The following is a 27,616-nucleotide window of genomic DNA, read 5'->3' as shown; positions in this document are numbered from 1 at the left end:
TTTTTGTTTAGGAGGAGTGTTAAAAAGATTAAACAAAAAACAGTTTCTATAGAGTTAGATTTCAGACTTTGTATAAAAGCTTGTAATCTCTACTTTTACAAAAAATAAAAACAATTTACTGAAGTTTATACTGTCATACCTCTGTGTGCATTTCTCCTGCTCCATAAGTGTGTGTTGATCTCCCGGTGAACGGTGTGTGTGTGTCTGGTGATCGAAGGTGGAACCCTAGCAGAGCCTCTGCCCTCAATCTCTCTCTAAGATTCTCGATCTCTCTCATCTGACTGATCTTCTCTCTCTGGGTCACGTGTTTTTTCTCTTTAAACATCAGAAATATCCTAGAAGGGGGTTTTATGGTTCTGCCCCTGTCTTTACTTTCTATTAAGAAATACGACCAAAATATATATAAATAGAAAGAAACTTTACGAGAAAGTTAAATTATTCTTTAAAGCAATCTCACGACCTAGCTATACACAAGACATAGTGGTATATGGATGTTCATAACAGGTACAAGAAAGTTAAATTTTTTGTTTTTTGAATCCCATTTTAAATGTACTAAGGTTGTATGTGTTCTATATGTGCAGATGAGAATGGTTCTCCAAAATGAAATTCAAAACACAGTGGCATATGGATGTTCATAACAGGTACACATTGATATTTTAGAAAAAAAATTGAATCTTCATTTTGCACAAAACAGTGACTACTATTAGTGTTGTCACTATTAACTTTTTGACAAGTGTACCAATTTATTACAAGTGGTAAATGAAAGTTTCAAGTATCGTTTTTCAAAGAATTTATGTTTGTTTATCTAATTATGCTAAATCACCGATTACAGTTTGGATACAAAACATTGTTAGCATCATACTGAATGAAAACAGGTTACAAAAAAAAAACTTCTAAAATTGGTAAAGTGATTGAATTAAAACTTCATTAGGATTAGATTTCATGAATCAAATTATGCAAATACACTACACAAATTATCTCCATTCCATTCAAACATTCATATCATAAGTGTTGATAGGGGAGCATTAGATTCCACATATATTGATTTTTGATGATAAATGGTTAATAATGACTAGAAAAGGTTTTAATCATCATAGCATAACAAAATGGCATAACAACTGTTTAAATCATTAACATGTTTGTGCTAGATGTATCAATCTTGATAAACAAGCCTAAACAGATTAAGAATCTAGTTTTCTCGTAGTATTAACCGATTATATTAGTAATATAATCTATTAGATTAAACCATAACACTTAGAATGCAAAACAGGGTAAAATATTATGTTATAATCGATTACATTAGTTACATAATCGATTAATATAGAGAGAAAAATATAATTTGTTATACAGATAACATAATCTGTTAGGAAAGGAAAATGGAAGTGAAACAAGGTTTAGTGTCAAAATAATTTATTATATAAGTTACATAATCGATTAAAACAGAAAGAAAGGTCTAATCAATTATACCATTAACAGTTGAAAGAAACAATTATAAGCATAAATGTCAAAATAATTGATTATATAAGTATCATAATTGATTAGAACAGAAAAGAAAGCATAATATATTACACTATTAACATAATCGATTAAACTGCGACATGATTTGGTTTTTCTATATAAACCATACTTGAGACCTGATTCTTTAAAAACATTTTCATTCTCTAATGTTATTGTTTTCAGATTTGAGTGGTGTGAGGATAACAATTAAGAGCATCACTGTATTCTTGTACTCAAATCTTGATTAGTGGATTGCCCCCCAACTATGGTTGTTGAGGGAAGACTATATGTAGGCTTGAGAAGAGCTGAACCAGTAAAAATCTTTGTGTTTTGATCTTTCTTTCATCTTTCTCTACTTGGTTGATTCAAACATTTTTTATAATTGATTTCAAGATTTAAAGATCTTCAAAGATTTGAAAAAGCTTTCAAAATCCAATTCACTCCCTTTCTTGGCTTGATATATAAGGGCTAGTTTTCTAATAATTGGAACCAAAGCTTGGGTTATCAAAATTTAATCGATTAAACATATCCAAATTTCCAATATATCTCAAACCTTTGAAGAAAGTGCATCCACAAATAGGCCACCTTTATTTCCAGGTGAAAACTATCCTTTTTGAAAAATTAGAATGTAGATTTTTTTTTGGAATTAGTTGACAAAGGTATGTGGGATGTTGTGATAAATGGTCCCTATGAACCAACCAAGATTGAGAATGGGAAGACCAAACCCAAATGTCGGAACAATCGGTACCGTTATAGAGTCGCGCAGCGGAATGAAATATAGGTAGTGGAAAGCATGTTCGGTCAAACTCGTATTAAGATGGTCCGTTTTAGAAAATCAATTTTCTTAGAGAAAATTTATCAAACAGTTGATGAACATAAAATGTAAAGAGTGTAGGGAGTAGAAAAATTCAACACAAAATTTTTATACTGGTTCAATTTAAAAGAATCTACGTCCAGTTGTTAATCACTATAAAAAATGATTAACGTTTTTCACTAAAGATTAGTTTCAAAGATTTACAATGGAGTGAATAAGATAGAAAGATAAAACCTTCCTTCGACGAACGAATCGGAAGGGAGCTTCCTTCGAACAACGAACCAGAAGCAGAAATCTACATTTTCCTTCGACCAACGAACCGAACAGTGCGAATAAAAATCTTCCTTCGACACACGAACCGGAAGATGACAACCTTACCAACTCGAAGAGAAATGCTCCGACCTTTGACCCACAAAGCGCGAACTTCTCCTATTCACGAGACCAGGCAAAGCACTTGAACTAGCTTTTTGGAACTTTCTCAGACAAACTATATTCTCAAAAAGCTCAGAGTTAACCCACTAAGGGTTTTGGAACAACTATATAAAGGCAACTGGTCTGAGTTTGAAAAGACAGATTACAACTGCCACTGATAATCGATTACAACTACCACTGATAATCGATTGTTAGTGATTTAAAATCCCATACAAGAGTAGAAGATCTCCGAACATTGAGCATGGCTAGTGGCACGAGGTCATAGATGCCATACAATCAAGTAGTGGATCATCCTTTCCTCAACCTTGAATCCACCAACTAGCAGTTACCGACGGTTGATTTGTTGTTTAGGATGTCGCAAAAAGGATTGAAAGGCAAGGAGATGATTGAAGTCTGGGACGCCCAGATGGACTTTGACAGCATCATCCCAGATTGGAACTCCTTTCACTGTTGTTGTGATGATGTCGTCACGATAACGCAGATTAAAGTACAAGACACGGATAAGATCAGGGTATATACATCCCTTTCTCTCGACGAGATGTGAAAGACCTTGAGCGCGGAACATATATGGAAATTGAAAGCCGTAAAATCTGTAAAAGTCAAGGCGGATAACTTTACTGCCATTATCCGACGTTCTTGCCAAGAGTTAATGTACTCAACATGCTTTTCCTCATCCAAGATCCATCATTCGATGGAAGCAGGATGAATGTTTCTGGGACGAGATGATGAAACACCAGCAATCCTCCTACGTGGTCTTCTTGAATCAGCCATGAGAAAAAAAATGGGATAAGTGGAAAAAAGGGAAGAGATTTTGTGCAGATTATGTTTAAGCAATGGTTTGGGTGCAAAGGAATGACCATTAATCGATTATAGGAGAGTATTTATAAGAGAAAACGAGAATCTAGCCGTTTTTAGCCGTTTTATGGTCGTTAGAGTTCACTGCAACGACTCTATTTTTGAAATTGGTCGCGTGATAATCGATTATTGTAAGTGATAATCGATTATCTGTTCAAAAGTCATTTTCCAGAAAGTGTATGATAATCGATTACTGTTGAAGATAATCGATTATTTGTTCTTGAATACCCAGGTTTGGGTTTGAGTCAGGATAATCGATTATTCCAGGGGATAATCGATTGTCTACGATTAGAACTTTTCTCAAAAGCCAAAATCAATCGATTATGATCTTATGATAATCGATTAAAAACGCTAAGTTTACGAAAAATGCGAAATTTCTAAAATCTTAAATTTAAGACATGTCTAACACTCCTAACTCTCTTCTAAGTTCATAGAATATATCTTTAGGTAGAGCTTTTGTAAAGATATATGCTAATTGATGTAAAGTACCAATCTATTCTATTTGGCAATCTCCCTTTTTAATATGATCTCTTAAGAAATGATGACTAATCTCAATATGCTTAGTTCTTGAATGCATTATGGGATTCTTGGTTAAGCTGATGGCACTAGTGTTGTCACATTTCAGAGGAATGTGATCAAGGAAGATATCAAAATCCTCCAATTGTTGTTTCATCCATAAAATTTGGGCACAAGAATTGCCAAGAGCAATGTATTCAACTTCAGTGGTAGATAAGGATGTACAAGCTTGTTTCTTTGAGTGCCAAGACACTAAAGAACAACCCAGAAAATGACAAGTTCCACTAGTACTTTTCCTATCAATTTTGCAGCCACCATAATCGACATCAGAATAACCTATTAAACTAGGTGAAGCATCATAAGGATACCAAAGTCCAAAAGATGTGGTTCCTTTAAGGTATTTCAAAATCCTTTTGACAGCAATTAAATGAGATTCCTTAGGATTAGCTTGGTACCTAGCACACACACACACACTTTGCATAATGTCTGGTCTACTAGCAGTTAGATATAGTAAAGATCCTATCATTCCGCTAAACATGGTTTCATTTACTCCTTCACCAAATTCATCTTTATCTAAATAACAGGAGGTTGCTATCGGTGTGTTGGCTTCTTTACAAGTATCCATACCAAAATTTTTAAGCACTTCTCTACAATATTTAGTTTGGGAGACAAAAGTTCCCCCATCCATTTGCTTTATTTGCAGTCCTAAAAAGACATTCAGCTCACCCATCATAGACATCTCAAACTCACGTTGCATTATATGTGCAAATCCTTCACACAAGAATCATCTGTATACCCAAAAATAATATCATCTACCTACACTTGAACAATCAAGATGTGTTTTCCTACTTTCTTAATAAACAAGGTTGAATCAACCTTTCCTCTACAAAATTATTCTCAATCAAGAAGGTACTAAGTCTTTCATACCAAGACCTAGGTGCCTGTTTAAGACCATACAAGGCCTTTTTCAATTTATAAACATGATCAGGCTATTTAAAATCCTCAAAACCAGGAGGTTGACTAACATAAATCTCTTCTTTTATGAAAGTATTCAAAAAATGCACTTTTCACATCCATTTGATACAATTTAAACTTCATCAAAGATGCATAAGCAAGTAACAATCTAATTGCTTCTAACCTGGCTACCGAGGCATAAGTTTCATCATAGTCTATACCTTCCTCTTGATAGTAGCCCTTTGCAACTAGCCTTGCTTTGTTCTTTGTGATGTTTCCATCTTCATCATGCTTGTTTCTAAACACCCACTTTGTTCCAATGATTTAATAATCATCTTGTTTAGGAATGAGTTCCCAAACATCATTCCTTTCAAATTGATTCAGCTCTTCTTACATAGCAACACACCATTTATCATCTTGAAGAGCTTCCTTTATGTTCTTAGGTTCTATCTGAGACACAAAAGCTACTGTTAAGTAGAAATTATTAAGATTGTGTCTAGTAGTTACCCCTTTTGATATATCTCCAATGATGTTGTCCAGAGAAAGTCCTCTTGGTTGTTGATAACTTTTAGGATCAACCACTAAAATGATCAACTTGAGTTTCTGGAGGATAGTTGTCATTTAGATACATCTCTTCAAGAGCTTCCCTCAAATAATCCTCATCACCTGCAATTGGTTTATTTGACTTAAGAGGGTTCACCTCAAGGTCCATAATTTCATCAAAGACAACATGCATTGATTCTTCAATTATCAAGGTTCTTCTATTAAACACCCTATATGCTTTGCTAGTTAAAGAATAACCTAAGAAGATTACTTCATCAGATTTAGCATCAAATTTTCCTAGATTATCTTTACCATTATTCAAAATAAAGCATTTGCATCCAAAGATTTTCAAATGAGACACATTTGGTTTTCTACTGTTAAATAGTTCATAGGGAGTTAGCTTAAGAATAGGCCTAATAAGCATCCTGTTCAACACATAATAAGCAGTACTAACTGCATCAACCCAAAACTATTTTGGTACATTAGATTCATTTAAAAGAGTCATAGCTAATTCTTCTAATGATCTATTTTTCCTTTCAACAACACCGTTTTGTTGGGGAGTTCTTGGTGCAGAAAAATTATGAGCAATTCCATGTTCTTCACAAAATTTTTCAAAAGATTCATTTTCAAATTCACCACCGTGATCACTTCTCAAGGTTTTGATTTTCAAATCCTTTTCATTTTGAACACGTTTTGCAAATGATTTGAATGCTTTAAAAGCTTCACTTTTCAACGTTAAAAAGAATGTCCAAGTAAACCTAGTATAATCATCAACAATTACAAGAGCATAGTAGTTTCCACCAAAACTTTTAAATCTAGATGGACCAAATAAGTCCATGTGCAAAAGTTCTAAAGGTTTTGATGTAGAAATCATGCTTTTAGATGAAAATGAAGATTTGGTTTGTTTTCCCTTTTGACATGCATAACATATTTTGTCTTTCTCAAATTTTAATTTAGGCAAACCAATTACAAGATCTTCTGAAATCAATTTATTCAAATGTTGCATATGAATATGTGCAGCTCTTTTATGCCATAGCCAAGGATTTTCCTCTTTAGCAACTAAACATGTTATACTATGACTAGATGCACTTTCAATATCAATCAAGTAAATGTTATTATGCCTAACACCTTGCAAAGCAATATCAGTAGAATTTTTAAAGTATACAATGCATTTATCACTTTCAAAAGTTACCTTGAGACCCTTGTCACATAATTGGCTTATGCTTAGGAGGTTGTGTTTGAGACCTTCAACATATAACACATCCTTTATTGTCAGTGTGTTTCCTCCTCTAATGTCTCCAGTTCCAATGATTCTACCTTTGTTGTTATCCCCATAGGTCACAAATCCTTACTTTTTCTTCTCAAAAGATATGAACCTTTTCTTGTCACCGGTCATGCGTCTTGAACAACCACTGTCAAGATACTAAATGACTTTTTTTGACTTAGTAGGTTCCTATAAAACAAATTGAGCAAGAATTTAGGTCCACAATCTTATTATGGGTCCTTGGGGTTAGTTCATGCAAACATACATCATTTCACAACTTTTACCCATGCATATTTACCATTTGGAACACCAACATGTTTAATGTTGCATTTGTTTGAGGTATGACCATGTTTCATGCAGTAAAAACAACAAATCTCATGCACTTTATTTTTCACAAAAGTCCCTTTTTCTACCCAAACTCTACGAGTTCTTTTCACTTTAGACTTTTTGTGTTGATGCATGTTTCCATTTCTAGCATTACTTCTTTTAGCATGTGAATTAGGCTTGGTTGCATTTGCAAGTAAGTTCTCAAGAATGTCAATATCAAACATATGACTTTTACACGATAAACATTCAACAGGTTGTACAATAGCATTAGATTCAGATAATTTAGTTTCTAGATTACTAACTTTGTTTCTCAAAACAACTTCGTCATCTAGCACTTTTTCATACTTAAATTTCAATTCATTATGCTCTTTCTTTAACTTTTTATGAGCAACATCAAGTTTTTCAGATTCATTTAACAAATCAAGAAATGCCTTCTGAAAATGAAATTCATCACTTGACTCTAAACTAGAATCACTTACTTGGCTTCTAGCATCTTCTGAGTCTGCCATTAAGCACATATTAGCTTCTTCATCTGAATTGCTTGAGCTTGAAGAACTAGAAGCATTTTCTTCCCAAGCTATGTAAGCTTTCTTCTTTTTTGGAAACTTTCTTTCTTTCTTTTCTTCACTTTTCCTATTCTTAGGACAAACAGTCTTCACATGTCCTCTTTCTCCACATCCATAGCATTTGACGCTTGATGGAGATCCTTGATTATCTTTCCTTTCTCCACGGTATTTGTCTTTTCCTTTTGCTCTCATAAATTTAGCAAACTTCTTAATCATAAGGCTCATGTTTTCCTCATCATCATCGGAATCATCATCCTAAATTCTTCTAGAACTTCTTCCTTTTGAGATTTCAGACTTGAAGGCAAGCGCTTTCTTTTGCCTTGATCCTCTTCTGCAGTTAATCTTCTTAACTCAAGCTCGTGCTCACGAAGCTTCCCGAAGAGAATTGCCATTGACATTTGAGTGTGGTTTTGAGACTCTGAGATGGCAGTTACCTTTGGTTGCCAAGACCTGTCCAATGATTTCAAAATTTTAACATTTAATTCATTAGTATCAAATGTCTTACCCAACCGTGACAAGTGGTTCACTATGTGAGTGAAACGCTTCTGAACATCAGAAATTGTTTCTCCAGGTTGCATTCTGAACATCTCATACTCTTGGATGAGTGTTTTCTTCCTTGCACGTTTCACGTCCTCTGTACCCTCATGTGTGACTCTGAGGACTTCCCACATCTCTTGTGCTATCTTACACTGAAATTCTATAAAATTCATCAAGTACCAATATGGATGAAATAATATTACGAGCCTTAATATCAAATTGGGCTCTTTTATTTTCCTCAGCAGTCCAGTTAAAGTATGGTTTTTCTGCTTCTACACCATCAACTATACTTTTAGGAATATATGGACCATTTTGTACGGTTTCCCAGATGCCTCTGTCAATCGATCCCATAAAGATTTCCATTCTGACTTTCTAGAATGCATACTTATCACCAGTAAAAAGTGGTGGTTTGTTGATGGAAGCACCTTCGGCGTACACTTGAGTTTGATGACCGACCATTTTTGCAAAAGTTTGAAAGAATATCAAAGTAAGCTCTGATACCAACTGTCGAAACAATCGGTATCGTTATAGAGTCGTGCAGCAGAATGAAATATAGGTAGCGGAAAACGTGTTCGGTCAAACTCATATTAAGATGGTCTGTTTTAGAAAATCAATTTTCTTAGAGAAAATTTATCAAACAGTCGATGACCATAAAATGTAAAGAGTGTAGGGAGTAGAAAAATTCAACACAAAATTTTTATCCTGGTTCGATTTAAAAGAATCTATGTCCAGTTGTTAATCATTATAAAAAGTGACTAACGTTTTTCAGTAAAAATTAGTTTCACAGATTTACAATGGAGTGAATAAAATAGAAAGATAAAACCTTCCTTCGACGAACGAACCGGAAGGGAGCTTCCTTCGAACAATGAACCGGAAGTAGGAATCTACACTTTCCTTCGACCAACGAACCGAAACAGTGCGAATAGAAATCTTCCTTCGACACACAAACCGAAAGATGACAGCCTTACCAACTCGAAGAGAACCGTTCCGACCTTTGACCCACAAAGCGCGAGCTTCTCCTATTCACGAGACTACGCAAAGCACTTGAACTAGCTTTTTGGAACTTCCTCAGACAAACTGTATTCTCAAAAAGCTCAGAGTTAACCCACTAAGGGTTTTGGAACAACTGTATAAAGGCAACTGGTCTGAGTTTGAAAAGACAGATTACAACTGCCACTGATAATCGATTATTGTTAGTGATAATCCATTATTTAAGTCCGTTACAGGATTTTTCAAAAAGTGATAATCAATTATCCTGAGGACCAATCGATTATTCCAGAGACTTGGGCAGTTCTCATCAGGACCAGTTGATAATCGATTATTCCAGAGTGAAATGATTTTTCAAGAGTGCTCATGATAATCGATTATAACTTCACATAATCGATTAAATGTGTAACTTAATTAAAGATACGAGATTTTCTAAGTATTACATATTCAAAGACTTTCCTAATACATTTATATTCTATAAAGTGCTTTTAAAACAATTTTAATAGCTTCTTCAAGTCTATCTTCTTGCAGCATCATCAAAATCATTTATCTTCAAATTTACCAATGGTCCTCATTGGTAACACGAAAGCCTTCTCTGAATGAATAGCTCAAGAAAATAAGAGAGCTCACTATGATGTAAGGGCCAAAAACATTATTTTCTCTGCACTAATAATTGATGAATTCTATAGAATTTCTTTGTGTGAAACAACCAAAGAAATGTGGGATGTTCTTGAAATCACACATGAAGGAACTAATGAAGTGAAAAGGGCTAGGAAGAATTCCTTGATTCAAGAGTATGAAATGTTTAACATGAAGAATGGTGAGAATATCTATGATGTGCAAAAAAGGTTCACTCATAGTAAATCATCTTCTTGCTCTTGGAAAGACCATTGATAAAGAAGAGCTGAAAATATCAAGATCTTAAAAAGTTTAAACAAAAATTAGCATCCTCAGGTTACAACCATATCAAAATCAAGAGATCTTACTACTATGAATATGACTACATTGTTTGAAAAATTAAGGGAACATGAACGTAAATTAGGAAGGCTGAAAGAAGAAGAAGAAAGAGAGAAAAGGCATACAATTACTCTTAAAACTACTGCAAGAACAACAAGCAAAACCAACTCAAGAAAACATGATTCTAAAGATGATCTAGATGTTGAAAATTCTGACAGCGAAGCAATGACCTTCATGGTAAAGAAGTTTCCAAAATTTCTAAAATTGAAAAAAAAAAGGCTAACACTGATTTTGTAGGAAAAAGGAGATCAAGTAGAAGGAGAGAAAAATCTGCTACTGCACCTACTTTCTTTGAATGTGGCAAGGTTGGACACATTAAGACAAAATTTCCAATGATTAAAATGAAGCAAAAGCTAGAAGAGAAGAACAATTTTGACAACAAAAACCAGAAAAAGAAAAAGGCCTATATAGCTTGGAAATATAATGCTTCAAGCACCTTAAGTGAATCTGATAAAGGCCTTGAAGAGGAAACAAATATGTGCTTGATGGCTAGCTCAATATCTTCAAAAAGCAGTGTATGTAGTTGTGAAAATGAGTGCTTAGAAGATAAGTATTATCAACTACTTGATGCATTTCAAGAATGGCATGAAAAAGCTAGAAAATTGCAATATTCAAATAATAGGCTCAAAAGTGAAAGTAAGTGTCTATAGGGTACATTAGAAAATCTAGACAAGGAGAATAAAAGTCTAAAAATTGAACTGGGAAAAATTCCGATAGACAATATGTAGAAGAAAACAAAGTGAGTACTCAAAAGTGTGAAAACTATCCAAGACAATTGAAAATAATTAAATATCTTATGAAGACTTTGTCTAAGTTTAAACTAGGTAGCTCAAACCTTGATGCTTTCCTTAGATCACAAAGAAGTGTGTTAAACAAGCAAGGAATAGGCTACACTGGTCAAAGTAGTAAAATGAAGGCTAGAAATTTTGTTGACATTAGTATACCTTCATCAATGGCATGTTTTTACTACATACATGATATCGTCTAGCCTATATAAATGCTTTAAGATTTTGCTTTATTAAGTAAGTGCATTTAGCAAGTTGTCTTCTATCTTAAGTTTTTAGAATGTTAATTAAGACTTTCAAGTGCTTTCCAAAAACATTGTCTTAACACTTTTTACCTATTTAACTATATTGAGAGCTAACTGATTACCGTCTGGTACAATATAACATTTGAGTTTCATTTGATGATTTAACTTGGGAATCATTTAGTGGTGCGTCCAGTTTATGTCTAGGTGTTTTTCTAAGACTTTTCCTAAGTTACTTGGTTTTCAAAGTATTTTTATTTATCACTTATATTTCAACTATTATGATATTTCAGTGATAACACTATCATATGTTCATTTCATTTAATGTTATTTGTTAAACCTCAAAACATATGAAAGCGTTTAGACACTTTAGTCTTATAGATGATCTTGTCTTAACATAACACATTTCCTATTTGTATAATCACCACCACACAACTCACAACCTTGCACAAATTATTGATGTTGAGCCTGATACATTCAAAATCTCTTTAGGTCATTGAAAACGTTTCTTCATGAGAGTTTCAAGTTGTTGAGTCATGATTTTATTCCGAGCCAACAAAGCATCTTGGGATTGAAGCTCAAGCATACCTTTCTTTTGAGGTTGAGTTCTCTCATTTTGTACTTTATTGTCACTAGATGTCATATTTTCAATCAATTCATGGGCCTCATCAAGTGTCCTCCATCTAATATTACCTCCAGTTGAGACATCTAGCATCAACTAAGTATGAGATTTAAATCCTCCTAAGAAGAGACTAAGTTGTTGTGTAGGAGAATCAAAACCATGAGTGAGAGTCTTTCTTAACGATCCTTTAAATCTATCCATCATTTGACTCAATGAATCATCGAGATCTTGTTGAAAAAATGAGATTTCTTGTTTTCCTTTACTGATCTTTTTGACTAGGGAAAATACTTGTGCAAGAACTTGGCAACAACATCGTCCCAAACGGTTAAACTCCCTTCGGGGAATAAATTTAACCAAAGTTTGACATTGCTAGCCAAAGAGAAAGAAAAAAGACTAAGTCTTATTGCCTTATCTGACACTTGATGAATTTTAAAAGTGTTATAGATCTCTAGAAAAGTAGTCAAATGAGTGTAAGGATTTTCACGTGACAATCAATGAAATTAATTGCTTTGGACAAGATAAATCGGGGTTAACTTCATTTCCATATTAGCCGCATTCATAACTAGCCGAGCTATGTTATTAAATTCAACGGGGTTGAAATTGAAGCATAATGTTCTAGAGTTTGACGACCCTGACCATGACCATCATCTTGATTTCCAACCATGTCTGCCTCCTCTAGTTCAGATGAGGAGAAAAGAGTTTGATCAGAAATGGAACTTGTTTTCCTAACTTTCCTTTTCTGCCTACGCCTCCTATTATTATTCCTACAAGTAATTTTATTCTATCTTAGGGTCAAATAATAAATTTTCAACTTTTGTTCTGCTTCTCATGCAGAACAAGAAAAACTAGACTATTAGGAAAGTCAAGATCAATATATAATCTAAATCTACCTAAAACTAAAACAAACTGGATATACAATTGATTGAAAAAGCTTAAATTGGTAAACAACACAATTTGGACTAAACAAACAAACAAATCCTCGACAACGACATAAAAAACTTGTTAACTTTTTAGTAAGTGTACCAATTTGTTACAAGTAGTAAATAAAAGTTTCAAGTATCGTTTCCCAAAGAATTTGTGTTTGTTTGTCTAATTATGCTAAATCAACAATTACAACTTGGATATAAAACATTGTTGACATCATATTGAATTAAAACAGGTTGCAAACATCAAAATTTCTACAATTGGTAAAGTGATTGAATTAAAATTCATTAGGATTGGATTTCATAAGTCAAATAATGCAAATACATTGTACAAATTATCTCAATTCCATTCAAACATTCATAATATGCTTAAAAGTTTTAATCCCTTAAACAAGTTTTAAATCAATACGCTAAATTACTAATTTCTTAGTTTATTTAACATTCAATTTGCATTAAATTCAGATATTTAGAATGATCAAGAAGAGTTGAACCCATTCCTAGAATCAATTCTCTTGGTTGCTTTATCCATGTCCATGTTTCAATTCACTTTCTAGTAAATAAAAACATTCATAAGTATGAAATTTTTAAATCATAAACATAAAATACAAGATAAAGCATATGAATGAATAGAAATTTAATTGCATAGGAACTTTACATCAATTTGAGTACATTACATCCAATCCTAATGAAAATAAAATATAATTACTCGAAGTTATCTATATCATACCAGTTTAACGGAAGCACAACATCTTGATGTACTTAGAATAATCTCTAACAAATTTCTTGAGTTTTCTCATGTTCTCACAACTAGAATTACCTCCCTTTTTTTCTTTCTTTCTTGACTAATTAACAACTTACACAAAGTGACCAAAATATATATAATAAAAAATAAAACACGGTACAAATTAATTTTAGTAAGGCTACATAGAATATATATCAAAATTATAGATTCATAACGAAAAAAAATATAATCTTCATATTCAGAATATTTCAAGAGATTAAAAGAAATCAATCAAGGACAAAGAAAGCTTACAGAAAACTTAAGTAAAAGGAATTCAATGATCGTATATGATATTGTGAAACAAAGCATGGATCTATATGGATTAGGTGGTTGTTTTGTAGAGTAGTAGAGGAAGAAAGAACTTCTTGATTGCGAATATTCTTAGAAAAATATAATGTATATAAAATAATATCCTACATGATTGTTAGATGATAAATAATTAGCACACAAAATAATGTGAACTAGTTTAATTAATGATGACTAAAACTCTAATGAGAGCAGTGGTTCCTATTGTTTATGTTACGAGGGTTTCTGAAAATGCTTATGGGTTTATTGACTAGCTAGACGATCACATTTGGCTTGAATCAATCTTAGATACACATTAAGCCATTGTGATTAGATATTACAAGAAAAATTAAAGAGCAGTTAATCCATAAAGTTAATGCATGAAAAATTAGAAGAGTGGTATTCAGTGGAGAGGATGGGGAATGATTTGGTTAAGTGCCTTCTTCACTTCCACAATGCTCACCTTCTTCCCGTTCGCATGTTCCTTCACCTTAGCCCTCAGCTCCGCCATGAACACCCCATTGCTAATTGATGACTGCACCCCAATAACCTCTATCCTCACCTCCCTCAGCATCTGCATCACATCAAGAAGCAACCCTTCTCTGTGGACGCACTCGATCTCCAACAGTGCGTCGCTCTCAATGATCGAAACTTGCACTGATGTTGCCGTCTCAGCCTCCACCGCCGTCGCCTTCGCCGCCACCCCTTCCACGATCCTCACCTTCCTCTTCTCCATCACCGTCACCCCACTCCTCTGCTGCTCCTTGCTCGAATTGCTGCTCGTCCTTTGAACCGTTACCTATCCACATTTGTTAACACATCAACAAATCATGTCACCAAAATATATAAACTTTGTTATAATACGGATAATGTCGTTGTTTCTTGGATCTAAAATCACCTCAGGGAGCTTGGAACGGTGTTCCGCCTCAGTGTGCCGGTTGCGCGCCTCAAGCTCCTGGATCTTCCGCCGCAGCTGCTTAACATACTCGATGGTGTCACCCAGAATGGATGCCTTGTCCATTTTGGTGACGAAGGGGACCAGTGACCGCAGGATTACGAACCGCTCGTTCAGCTTCTCGCGGCGGCGGCGCTCCGCGAGCACGTGGTTGGCGCTCAGCTCGTCCTGCGGCGTTCCCTTGCCGCGCAGCTTGGGGTCGGCGGCGGTCTGGGGAGAGGTGTCGGCGGGGTTCTTGGCATGGAGATAGGGGACGGTGAAGAGAATGTACTTGAGGAGCCACTGGCTGGGGCCGTCGACTGCCGGATGGAAGAGGTGGCTGGCGCGGCTGCTCCACTTTGTGAAAGCTGAATGCGTGGAGTATGTGATGTAGCCAACGGAGGTCGGCGATGTGGGCCACCGGCTAGACTGGTTTTGGAGAATGTTGGACACGGTTTCAGAGTAGTGATTGTCCTCTTGGGTCAAGTCGTCTAATAGATGAGGGGCTGCAAAATACATGAACATATTTAAACATGGAAATTATGTGTAAAATTAAGAATTATATTAATATAACTAAATTATTAACACTTTCTTACTAGTATTATTTTTGTTCACGTATTTAAAATTGAATCCCCAAACTCTAAATTGATTATTCAACCGATCAAAGTCTTCCTTCCAATAATGAAATGTGATTATCACGATTCAATTGGTATAAAGTAAAAATATAGTAAAAATTATATATATATATATATGTAAAAAAAAAAAAACTCAACTTCGCAGTGCGCATTCCCAGTCTTAAAGTTCTATTCTCTCTCTATGTATTAAAAATAAAAGTACCAGCATAATATTTTAATAACTTTTTTTAATAATTTGTTTACAGATGTATCACTATTTTATTGATTTATATATTTAAAATGGGTCAATCACAAACTACCACATAAATTGTTATTAAAAAATTATCAAAAAAAAATTATTAAAGAGACATTCTCCATAAAAATAAGTCTCAAAATTCAGTCTCGGTTGTTATTTCAAAATAAAAATATGCTTTATCAAGTATCATATATAGGTCTTATTTAAGATACGAATATGTCTCACTTAATAAGTTATTATTTGTTTTGAAGGTTAAAATGTAAAAAAAAAAGTACAAGTTAGTATTAATATAATTAAAAAACTTATTAAATTATAATTAATTTTAGAGAAAAAATAATTAATCATTATATTAACTATTTAAGATTATATTTCATAAATTAAAAATTATTAATATTTAAATTAGTATCTATTATAAATAAAAAAATATAGTTAATTTGTGTTGTATAGTTTAAATTGATTTTTAATATTAGTTACTAAAGTTTTAACTATTAAGAAATTAATGTTTAAATTAGTCTTTAAAATTAGAGACTAATTTAAAACCAAAAATAATAAGTATATAAACTTTTTGATAGCTAATGTTATAAATCAATTTAACCCTTAATTCATAAATCAATTATATTTTTTATTCACAATATAAACTATTTTATTATTAATAATTTTTAGTTTATAAAATAATATTTGACTTAATAAATATAGTAATTAATCATTTTTGTCTCTAAATTTAGCTGGTATTTAATTATTTTCTTATAGGTATTATAAAAGAGATATGCAATAATGCAAGTCAAGATATTAAATGTGTAAGTAAAATAATAATAAACAGTTTTATGAAATTACCTCATATATTTGACCATTTTAGGTTAAAATATCTAAAATATAATAATTTTAGAATTATTTTAATTTACCCATTTCAACCAAATTGATTTTTAGGCTATTTGTTTTTTATTTTTTAAATCCATACTGTATAAAATAAGAGTTTAAGTACGTTTTTAGTTAATATATATTTTCATGTATTTTTAATCATTACAAAAATTAAGATATGTTTTAAATATTATTACTAAATATATTAAATTTAAAGTTAAAAATGGAAAATATTAATATAATCAAGATAAAGAAAATAAAATTAAGATTATTGCATTTTCCACACTATATTTTCTTATTTTAATTTGTATAAACTTTTCATCACATTTTAGTCTTTGAAGTTTGTTATTGTTTTATTTTTTGTACTTATTAACATATATTAAATGTGGCAAACAAATATAAAAATATTAATTAAAATAATCATATTACTTTTAATACCTTATTCAATCAAATAATATATTTAACATTTTTTTATAAACAAGATAATCACTTATGTATTTTTAAGATATTATGAAATATAATTATTATTTTATAATAAAATTATAATAAATTTTTAATTTGTCAATATTTAAAGAAAAATTATTACATATGATTCATCATATATATATATATATATATATATATATATATATATATATATATATATATATATATATATATATATAATATCATTTTATATGTTAAAATTGATAAGTGACAAAAGGGTATAAATATATTATGAATAAAATAATTTTATATTAGTTTTATGTTATGTAATGAAAAAATAATGATAATTTTTATACATAAATATCATTTAAATATATTATAATTGATAATTCTATAAATATAAAGCATATTTATTACTTTTATTTTTAGAGATAAATTTCATGTTATGAAACTAGAAAGTAAATTATTTTATAATCTTTCAAAATTTTAAATTATCAATAAAAAAATTAGAAACGTCTAAGTAAATTGTAATTATTTGTGATGAACATATAATGTTAAAATTAAATTATTTAAAAAATTGAAAAAAGTAATTATTTTATTTATCTTAATAGAGAATATATTTTTATTTAATAAAATTAAGAATCTAAAAATAATATTCATATTAATTGAAAATATTACATTAAAATAATCTTGATTTATACGAAAGTATTAAACAGGACAATTAGAAAGCATTAGATATTTAATAAGAAAATACTTTCACATGAACTAAAAAAATCATATTTAAATTAAAAAATAATAAATAATTTGAGAGTTAACAAATTAATAATAATAATAAAGATGATAGATATTTTGAAAGATAAGAAGGATGGAGATGTGACTTTAAAGTGCTTAGAATAAATGTAAATGTTGAAGAATAAATAAAATTCGAGTTTATATTAATTAAAAACTGCCATCTACAAAAACCATGGATAAAATGGTAGAGAAAAAAAGTGGTAGAGAAAAATGTAGGATAAATGATATAATGAAATAAAAAAACCATAAAAATATTAATGATAATATGTTTGTAATTAAAAATATTGAAATACCACTATTTATAACTAATTGATATAAAATTTTATATGAAATTTATAATTTATGATAATATATGAAAAATATTTTTACTTTTCAGTATACTTCTTATTCATGTAACACCACTTTATATATTTTCTTCTACTACACCTTCTCTTTCAAACAACGGCTAAAATTAATCATCTAATTGATATATAATTTCTTTTCACACTCCATTTTTTCTCTATGTACTGAAAAATATATTAAAACTAAAATATATTAATAGTTTATAACAATACACAGGGAATTCCTTTTTAATATTTACATCTTAATTCCAATATAATCTTTAGTCTATGTAATATTATTTTATTTTTCTCATCCTCAGTTTTAAATAACACTCTTCAAGTTTTATATTCAAACTATTTTCTCAAACTTCAGTTTTCTCTTTGTAATGAAAATTTATTAAGATTATAATATAATTAATATAAATAATAAAAATTAGAACAGCAATTAAATTTTAACTTGATAAGTAAAAAACATAATTAATAAAAAGCAATGACATATGAATGTCTTAATTTTATCTATCACATAATTTTTCTTCCTATCTCCCTTCTTATAACCTATAAATTTATCATTTTTATTATCTCTAAGTGTATATTAGACATCAATACATGCTTTTAGTGTCCATGGATATTTTTTCTTATATGAATTATATTTTGTTTTACTTTATTTATAATATTATATTGTATATATGTTAGAAGGAGAAAAAAAATTAAGTTTAAAAAATTAGAAGTGTAATTATACAGGATGAAACTCACTTTAAATTAAAAAAAACTTTTATTTTAAATATATATAGTTAAAATTAATATAAATATTAAATTTCAACTCATTAAAAATAATATAGTGTGTCGACCTGTCCTAGCACATATGTTATTTAATAATTTTAATTTTACTAATTTATAGTACCATTGATATATATTAAAGTAGATAATATGTGTTGTCCATTTATGTTCACTATCTTGAAGATGTGTACATAACTAAGTCTAAGAAAAAGTTTATTTAAAATTCAAGGACTTGTAATTTGTTTGTTGTGAAAAGTACATTTTATTTTCATTTCAGTCTTGGATTTTGGAGTACTTTGAAACAGTGACACGCCAAAAGCTTACATATATATGTTGTTGGGTTTTCTACCTAAAACAAGGGGAAGAAAGAATATTCTCCACATTTCTGACTTATTTTGATGTGTTCTTGTTGACATTAACATCTATAATGTTTTGGATTTATCTTCCAAACATGTCCAATGCTGTGGTATCTCATTGAGTTTTGAAGATTTTTCATCCACACAATGCTTATCTTTAAAATAACATATCTAATCATTAAACAGTGATTTAGTTCCTCTTTGCCCGCAACCACTTTATGATTGGTGTTGGTTTGAAAAGAAATTAAAAGAATAGAAAATAATGAAATTTTACTTGGTGACACATTGAAAAATAATTTCAGAAATCATAAAATTTACTCAGTTTTTTTTATTTATTTTTGAGATTTTATTCATTTCATCTCTTCAAATAAAATACTTTTAAATTTATTTGTTTCATATTTTCTTTTCTAATCATTCATTCAATTTTCACTGATCATTTTTCCCCGTCGGTAGGTGATTTTAAGTTAAAACAAGGCTCTACAGAAGACTCTCAAACCATTACTATATATATATATATATATATATATATAAACGACTATATATTTATATTAAATAATAATAATAAAAATAATAATCATAAAATCACGTGTTACTCATTATTAGTTTACTTTTTATAATTATCAATATACTACCTTATTTTCAATATTTTTTTATGTTATTACATTCATTATTGTTATTGTCATTCATAGCATATTTATTATTATTATCATTAATGTGGGTGTCTTGGTTATCATTATTATCAACATCTTTTATTGTTATACTTTGTACACCAGGCATTTAATATAATTAGTTCTTATTGTATTTTTATTCGACTACTGTCTATTCTGTTATATATATCGTACTGATAGTTAACTAGTCATAAAATAATGTAATCGAGGGAGATATAGAAGAAAAATAATGATAATTATAATGGTTTATTAATAATAAGAAATTGCTCTAATAATATTTTGAATAAAACGTAACTTTTAATCATGGTACTGGTTAGCAGTTTTATATACTTTTAATGCACCGAAAACTATTTTTGTCTTTTTTTTTTGGACTATGCATAAACTTTCGGTTTTCTTTCTGCTGTCGCAGTCATATGTTCGTTTTATAGTGTGTAGATGGACAGGGGTCTTTATTATGATATATTTGCATGCGGATAATGGTGTTTGTTTACGTACATATACAGTGTGGGATACCTCCTTTCATGGCTCTGCATTAAAAACCAATTTCGTGGTTTAGACTTTTGCTGAGGACCCTCACCAAACGCTCCTCACAACTGATCTATTAGGATAAGGACCACATGCCCTAGCTCTAGATTAGTGACACTTATTTAATTAATAATAACTCATTTGAAAATTAATCTTCACTAACTAATTAATAAATTCTTCTTAGTGACCTACCTAACGTGGTCCATGTATTCTAAGTGTTGAATGTTTGGTAAGATGCAGTGGCAGTTGTAATGCTATACGAAACCTGTTGTTATCAGTTTATCATTCACATGTATGCATGGATGGGTGTTTCTGCATAACTAAATAACTACCAGTTTACCTGAAGCTGGTAGTTGAACTTGTAATGCCTCTTCACTCGGGCCCCATCTCACGCTCGACTCGGCCTGCCCCGCCGCGTTCCCTCCTTGACTCACCGCCAGCAAGTGGAAGTCCGAGTCCAAGTTGTTCGATCCGTCGTTCGGAGATCCCACCCGGATATCCTCCGGCAACTCCAGCTGCATCAGCTCGCTGGGCTCCGCCCTCGTCACGTCCTCCATCTCCGGCGTCGTGACCCGGCGAGCAATGCGGTCTCGGGTCTCGTCCTCAGAGGCGGACTCCGCCCCCTCCTCCTCTTCTTCCTCCTCCTCCTCATCCTCTTCCTCTTCATCTTCGTCCATCTCATCGTTTAGGGAGGGATCGGCTGCGGGTGGGTCTGCGACAGTGTACATGACGGCGGGGATGTGGTCGGAAGAGGAGATGGGGTTGGAGGTTGAGTGCTCGGACAGGGCGGGCTTGGGCGGCAGAGGGTGGTGGTGTTCTGCGAAGAATGTCTTCACGTGGTGGATGAAGTTAAGGTCTTCTTGAATCTAAGCAAAAAAGAGAAAAACATGAACATATACAAGTGAAAAGGTTGTTGCGTTAAGAGTGATTGGTACGTTAGGAGGGAGTGCAGGTTGGTTACCTTATCCGTTGTACCAAACTCAACGACGCCGTCCAATAAAGGAATGCACACCACTGTCTGTATGTTACAAAAGACAAATTCATCATATTTAATATTATATTTATATATTATTATTCACTTTAATTTTCCTCTTATTCTTTTTTGTATTCGACTTTTATGGATTTTGTACGCGTGAGGAACGCAGAATGAGAAAAAAACAATAAAAAAGGAGGGTTACCTGTATTCGAGCACTCTATGATTGTGGAAAAGTTTGCAACCAGAAACCAGAGGAAAACACAAGTTAGTAAATTATGAATCACCCTTCATGTCATTCAATAAATTCAAAAGCAAAAGCAACTTGTGTAACTTTCTTTATATCCAAAAAGAAAAATATTCTTTTGACACTCCTTTTGATTCTACGTTGACTTCATAAATTGGTTTTTATAATAAAATATTATATTGACATAATAAAAATATGTAAAAATATAGAATTATAATAAAATAATAATTTATGAAATTATAAGTTGAGTGTAAAAGAAAATTGAAAGTGTCAAGCTAACTTGACCCGTTTAAATTCTGCATTTTCATCCTCATTGTTAGCTTTCCAATCTTATATTTGCCCTTCATTTCATTGATCCCACAGAAAAAAATGGAAAGTTTTTCCCTTAGTTAAGAAAAAGTAATGTTATAATGTTTAAGGAAATTGATTAAATATTAATTTAATATACTTTATAATAAAGTAGTAATTTTTATATTTTTTAATGTAATTAAAAAACTCTTTTCTTTGGATACTTTCTACTTTTAATAGCATTTGTCTTGAAATATTATGTGATTTGTTTGGTATATAAAAGAAGCACCTTGGCTAGAATAGCTCGTGAAAATGTTTTGCTGTCCACCTCGTTTGCACCAGTGAGCCAAACATGCTGCCTCCTAGCATATGCCTTTCCAGGCAACCTTATAGCGCAGTTCAGTAATATGTGTCAAATGCAAAGAAAATAAATTAAAAGAATAATAATTTTTCTCTCAAATTCCATATACTTAAATTATTACATGTTAGAAATATTGTGAACTTTTACCCCTTAACACTCTTTTATTAAAGAGAATTCAATGTATATGTAACTAAAATTCCCAGAATTGTAGAGAATCTAAACAATCGTCAAAAACAATGATTTGCTTCATACAGACAGATGAAGATCCTGATATGTTAAAAGCAAACATAATAATGTCCCACATAATAGAGAAAGATACAAGAACAGTTATATATAGAAAGATCTACAATTATTTACACATATCTCCTTAATTTAATTTTATATCTTTCTGTCTTATAACAACAACATTGTCATGTTTCTTTCTAACATGAAATAATCTAAATCCCACATTAAAATTAGTGCATTATTATTAGATTCCTAATATAGTCCTGCTCCACTCAGCTCTAATAAACTTTTTATTTGTCCTCTCCCCACCATAGCCTGTCCTACAGAATATATACAAAACCAAAGGGATCATAGCTTTGAGTGTGTGAAAGTAGACCAGCCTAAATTCACATCCTATCTGTTATATAATTGAGAAGTAAATAGCATGGTGCAACATTTGATAGGAGCATGCATCCATCTGTTATATAGGGACCAATTGATGTTATAAATCGTTTTGATGGAAGGGAAAATGGTATTAGCAATTTAGGAGAAACTATAGGAAGCTATAGAGAAAAGATCTAGCATTGAAACACGGATTCCTATAGTAAATTATTTTTCCATAATGAAAATATGATGGTGGAAAAAGTTTGATCCCGGAGGAGGGAGAAGAAAAGGAAGATGAAGGTGTGATTGCAAAAAGTTCCAAATGAGGATGGTAGCTACAGTGGAATTTTTTTGCAGCTAGATCGCTTTAAATTTGAACGCTTTAATTTGTCTGGTTTCTCAAAATAGGCAATTCCCTCTAGCAGCAGTCCTATTCAAGCATATAATGCGCAACTAAATATTGACCAGCTCAGCAAATTCTTTTTTGACAGAATGCTCCGAATATATTCCCCAACACATTCTAACACAACTCTCAATATCAATGCTGTCAGTTTGACAAATTTACGTAATCTAACTGTGTTTCATTTACTCCTGAAAGCAGAATCTGAGAAACCTTCGAATAGGAAGAAGAAATAAAGCCCCTCAACCACCTTTTGGTACTTAGAGACAAATGATACCATACGCGAAACACTTTCCAACAAATAAGTGATAATTGCACAAGTTTTACCGTCTCTTCTCTATTTCCACACAAGATATCAAATTCCTTTCACTATAGAATCTGCACTAAATTAATATATCTTTTTCACCAACTTCTCTCTAATACAATATTTTCAATAAACACTTCTTCGTCCACTCAAATGTGTAATTAATTATTCTTCAAGTGACACCAGTTTTACAACTTATTCAATAGTTCTTGATAATCTTATTGTAAATTTTATCAAATATATGTAAATATTAGAGAGGGAATCAAAGAACGCTTGTTATATATATTATAGCATTTTCTTTTCAGTCTGTGTATATATATATCTTTTACTGACACTTCATAAATTCGAAGCTACTCAGATTGCATTTAAACTACACTCACAGAAGCCTCTGGGCCAGTCTTCATGCCTCACCAAAATGCACTTCCAAGTGAGGGAAATCGCATTGATACTTCATTGATAACCTTTAGCATGACCTCTTTATGAGAAAATGATTTAACATCTTTAATTTTCTCTAAACAAAGTAAGGAAGGCACTTGTTTGAAAAGCTAAGTTAGCACAAATGGAAAGTTATTAAATTTTTGCAGCTGCTATCGTTGCATTTAAATTCACAAGTCACAGTAGCTAGTCTCTCCCTTTCTCTTTTACTAAGGGACATTATAATACTTCTCCTCACCCTTTACAAAAGCTACCGTTCCACTTATCTTCAAAAGGTAATAATTAACTCAAATTTTGAACCGAAACTATACATATCTAGAAAATGGCCTATCAGATAATAAAATTCACCACATCAAATATAGTTCAACATTATTAAAAAGAGTCTTAAAGAACTGATAAAGTAAAAGTTAGATTAGATTTCTATGTAAAGACATAAAGAAAGCTTTATTGCAAATAATGCAACATGACTTACCCAACACCAGGAGGAAAGGAGAATGAGACACACATCAAATAGAACCATTCTGATTCTGTTAAGTCCTCTGGCGACAAGGCGGCGCAAGGCCGTCGAGTTGGCGGATTTGTCTCTCCGGCGGACAGTGATTCATAGAGTTCTCGAAGTTGCTGGCTTCTTTGGAGAGATGCCTCCTCAGCACTCACCTCCATTGGTTGCACCGTCTTCCTAGTCTTGATTGCCCCATTGTAGTACCCATCACCCCAAACCAGAATCCTAAATCAACATAACATATAACAAATGACCTTAAAACTAACTTGTTATGATTTAGTGTCACACTAGTTACACACACATACATGTGTCGGTTAGAGAGAGTGAGAAACATTAATTAGAAGAGTATTGGTGATTATATATGATATGGGACAATTAGTGTGGATAAAGTGAATTAATAACGACGTACACTTGTTGTGGGCAAAGTTGCCAGAAGAGGCTATAAGTCCAGTGAACAGATTGCACCGCAGCCTGCAACATGCTTTGGAGTTTATTGCCTAGTGGTGCAGCCATTGTTCCTAACAGGGTTTCGGAACAGAAGGCTTTTGGTTACTTCTCTGGAACCATGTCTAGTTTGCTTGAAAAAACATAGCCAAAAGTGGGAAAAAGGTGAGAAAAAGGAAAAAGAAAAGGGTTCTTGGTTTTGATGAGAAGTTAATAGGCAATGAAAAAAAGATTGTTTTGCGTGGATCTGAGCGGAAAATCAAAGGTTTAATTTATTGGGAGTGAAAGGAAGGGAGAAAATAAGGTAAAGGGAGTTCTGAAAAGAGAAGAGAAGGTCAAGAAATTAAGTATAGACCTGCAGATGGATGTGTGGTTTGCGTATTGGAGAGAAAGAGATGTTTAAAAAGGTGTATGACTTTGAGGTGGATATGCGGGCGATCCAAGAATTACCAAATCTCTGTAAGGAGAAGATCTAGGAACGTTTGTTGGTTAATGATCAGAAAGAGAGAGATAGAGAGAGAAATAGGGTTTTGAAACTGAAGAAAGTGTATGGTTTTGACTGGTTGGTCTACCAGACAGTGGTAGCTAGCTATGTGGTTTGAGGGTGCCTGCTGGTTTGTTAGTTGTGTTTGTTTTGGAGAGCCTTCAAGATTTTGTTAGTGACAAGGAAAAGAAAATGATTTTCTAAAATGTATTTGGGTATATATACTTGATGAGTAAAAGACAGATAGAAAGGAATCATGTGTGTAACAAATACTAACAACAATGGTTATCATGAAATAAAAATGAAAATTGAAATAGATGCGTGGAAATTAAGCACCGGCGTATCATGAAAAAAACATGAGGATTATGTCAGCCCACTAAATTCTAGTCACAACCACAAGGTCATACGATATAAAATTTTAAATTTATTTTACTTATATTATAAAATAAGGCGAGACTAGGACCTTAACTACGTTATCTGTTAATAACATTTTTACATGGACAATTTATTTTCCTATGAATTAAACAAATATTTGTTGATAATATTTTTTTTTCGGAAACAATAAAAAATGCTATTAAATTGGAAAATTTTATCTTTGTTTCGTGATGCACATGTGGAATATGCAAATTGAAATTATGGAATCTTCTAACATCAAATGTTAACCTTGTACTTCTTTAAGAGAAAAAAAAACAGCTTTAAGTTCCGTTCAAGTTCCCTTCAAGTTTCGTTTAAGTTCCGTTCAAGTTTGGTGTGATTGATGAAGTTTACTTTTCATTGGGATAATAAAATACTCTCTCGGTTCAAAAGAAAATCGAGACGAAAAGTTCTTTAAAAAGAAGTGGTAAAACCCTACTGTCTCGGTTATTTTTGAACCGAGGCAAAATCTTATTTCTTTTGTCTCAATCCCCAACCGAGACAAAAAGAGGTAGACTTTTTGCTTCGTATGTATATGTTTCAATTCTAAAACTGTTGTCTATGGAAGAAAATAATCGTTGTCGTTTCCGTTGACTGTACTAGTGTGATATTGAGTATCATAGAATATCTTATCTAAATTTTGATGCTACTGTACAATCAATTAGTCATCTTTTTTCCATAATAAACACAAGTTTAATTTTAAAAAATTCATTGGTCTAACTGCCTCTTTGCATTACGCTATTATGTTATACCATGATTAATTAATTCTAAATAATTTGTGACTAATATTTGTTTCTGAATGTTTTAATTTTAAAAAATGGCAATAATTATAAATTTAAAAGCTATGTAAGAAAAAGTAAAGGCTTCATAACAAGAATGGAGAGCCAAGAAACCTGCAAATATTCCTTAAATTTCCTTTATTTGAAAGCTAGACAACTAAGTGCATACAATATTAAGAGAAAAATATATACATTATTAGCATAAAAATACACGAAATAAAATATTGATAGGAACATAAAGTTTTGATTTGAGAAAAGAAAATTTTAACTCTATTTCAAAATTAAAGGGGGGTTTGGTTTGATAACGACGCATCCATCACATAAATATATACACGCACATAGCCGCATGCAGAAACGTAAGAATCTATATCTAGTACATACAATCATTAAATAACATAACTATATAATTTCATCTGAATCACATAACAATTGTATACAATACATAATCATTCACATTAACATATATGATATTATACCATTAATTATTATATTTAATTCTTGAACTGACAATGAATTAAAAAAATATATTTCTTGAGTGAAATTTCCTCACTTGATTGCATGGGAAGAAAATATAAAAGTATGTCACTCGAGTCTATTCACTCAATAACGAGAATTTATATCTTCTGAGTGTTTGATCAATGTTTAATATTGTGTTAGTAAATTTACTGTTTAGGTTAATTTGTGCAGAAGAATTTTGAAATTAAATGTGTTCGCTTTATGTGATTAAGAAGTAGAGGTGTCATTTGAGCCCCTGGCCCATGGATTGACCCTGACCCCTTCTAAAATCAAGCTCCAATTTTCTAGTTCACTTAATAGGGGGCTTTTTAAAAGCTCCAACCCCTAAAGCCCCACATAAAGTGGGTTGGGGTAGGGTTAGGATGGGACTAGCCCCCAAACTAAATTAATTCACTTTTAATGTTTTTT

At 31.8% G+C, this 27,616-nt stretch overlaps 1 protein-coding gene across 1 annotated transcript; it reads right to left on the bottom strand.

Moving 5' to 3' along the window:
• Positions 1–14,101: 14,101 nt before the first annotated feature.
• LOC124827921 (truncated basic helix-loop-helix protein A-like) lies at positions 14,102–25,638 on the bottom strand. The gene is made up of 8 exons (XM_047301108.2): positions 24,981–25,638; positions 24,542–24,796; positions 22,271–22,367; positions 21,652–21,666; positions 21,435–21,491; positions 20,814–21,339; positions 14,846–15,387; positions 14,102–14,746 (listed from the first exon to the last, which is right to left on the bottom strand). The coding sequence occupies exons 1-8, from the start codon at positions 25,082–25,084 to the stop codon at positions 14,351–14,353; spliced, it is 1,992 nt and encodes a 663-aa protein (XP_047157064.1). The 5' UTR covers positions 25,085–25,638; the 3' UTR covers positions 14,102–14,350.
• Between the last annotated feature and the right edge of the window lie 1,978 nt (positions 25,639–27,616).

This window comes from Vigna umbellata, chromosome 8 (genome assembly GCF_029865625.1).
Source record: "Vigna umbellata cultivar VRB3 chromosome 8, Vumbellata_1.0, whole genome shotgun sequence".
NCBI classification, from domain to species: Eukaryota; Viridiplantae; Streptophyta; class Magnoliopsida; order Fabales; family Fabaceae; genus Vigna; species Vigna umbellata.
The sequence above is the reverse complement of the archived record's forward strand: the minus strand, read 5'-3'. Positions and strand labels throughout refer to the sequence as shown.

Bases quoted from the DNA above. Each gene is read 5' to 3' on its own strand.
- LOC124827921 (XM_047301108.2), bottom strand. From the start codon at position 25,084: ATGGCTGCACCACTAGGCAATAAACTCCAAAGCATGTTGCAGGCTGCG. The intron at 24,797-24,980 runs GTACGTCGTTAT...ATGTTGATTTAG, and splicing joins CAACTTTGCCCACAACAAGT to GATTCTGGTTTGGGGTGATG. The intron at 22,368-24,541 runs GTAAGTCATGTT...CTGCGCTATAAG, and splicing joins TCCTTTCCTCCTGGTGTTGG to GTTGCCTGGAAAGGCATATG.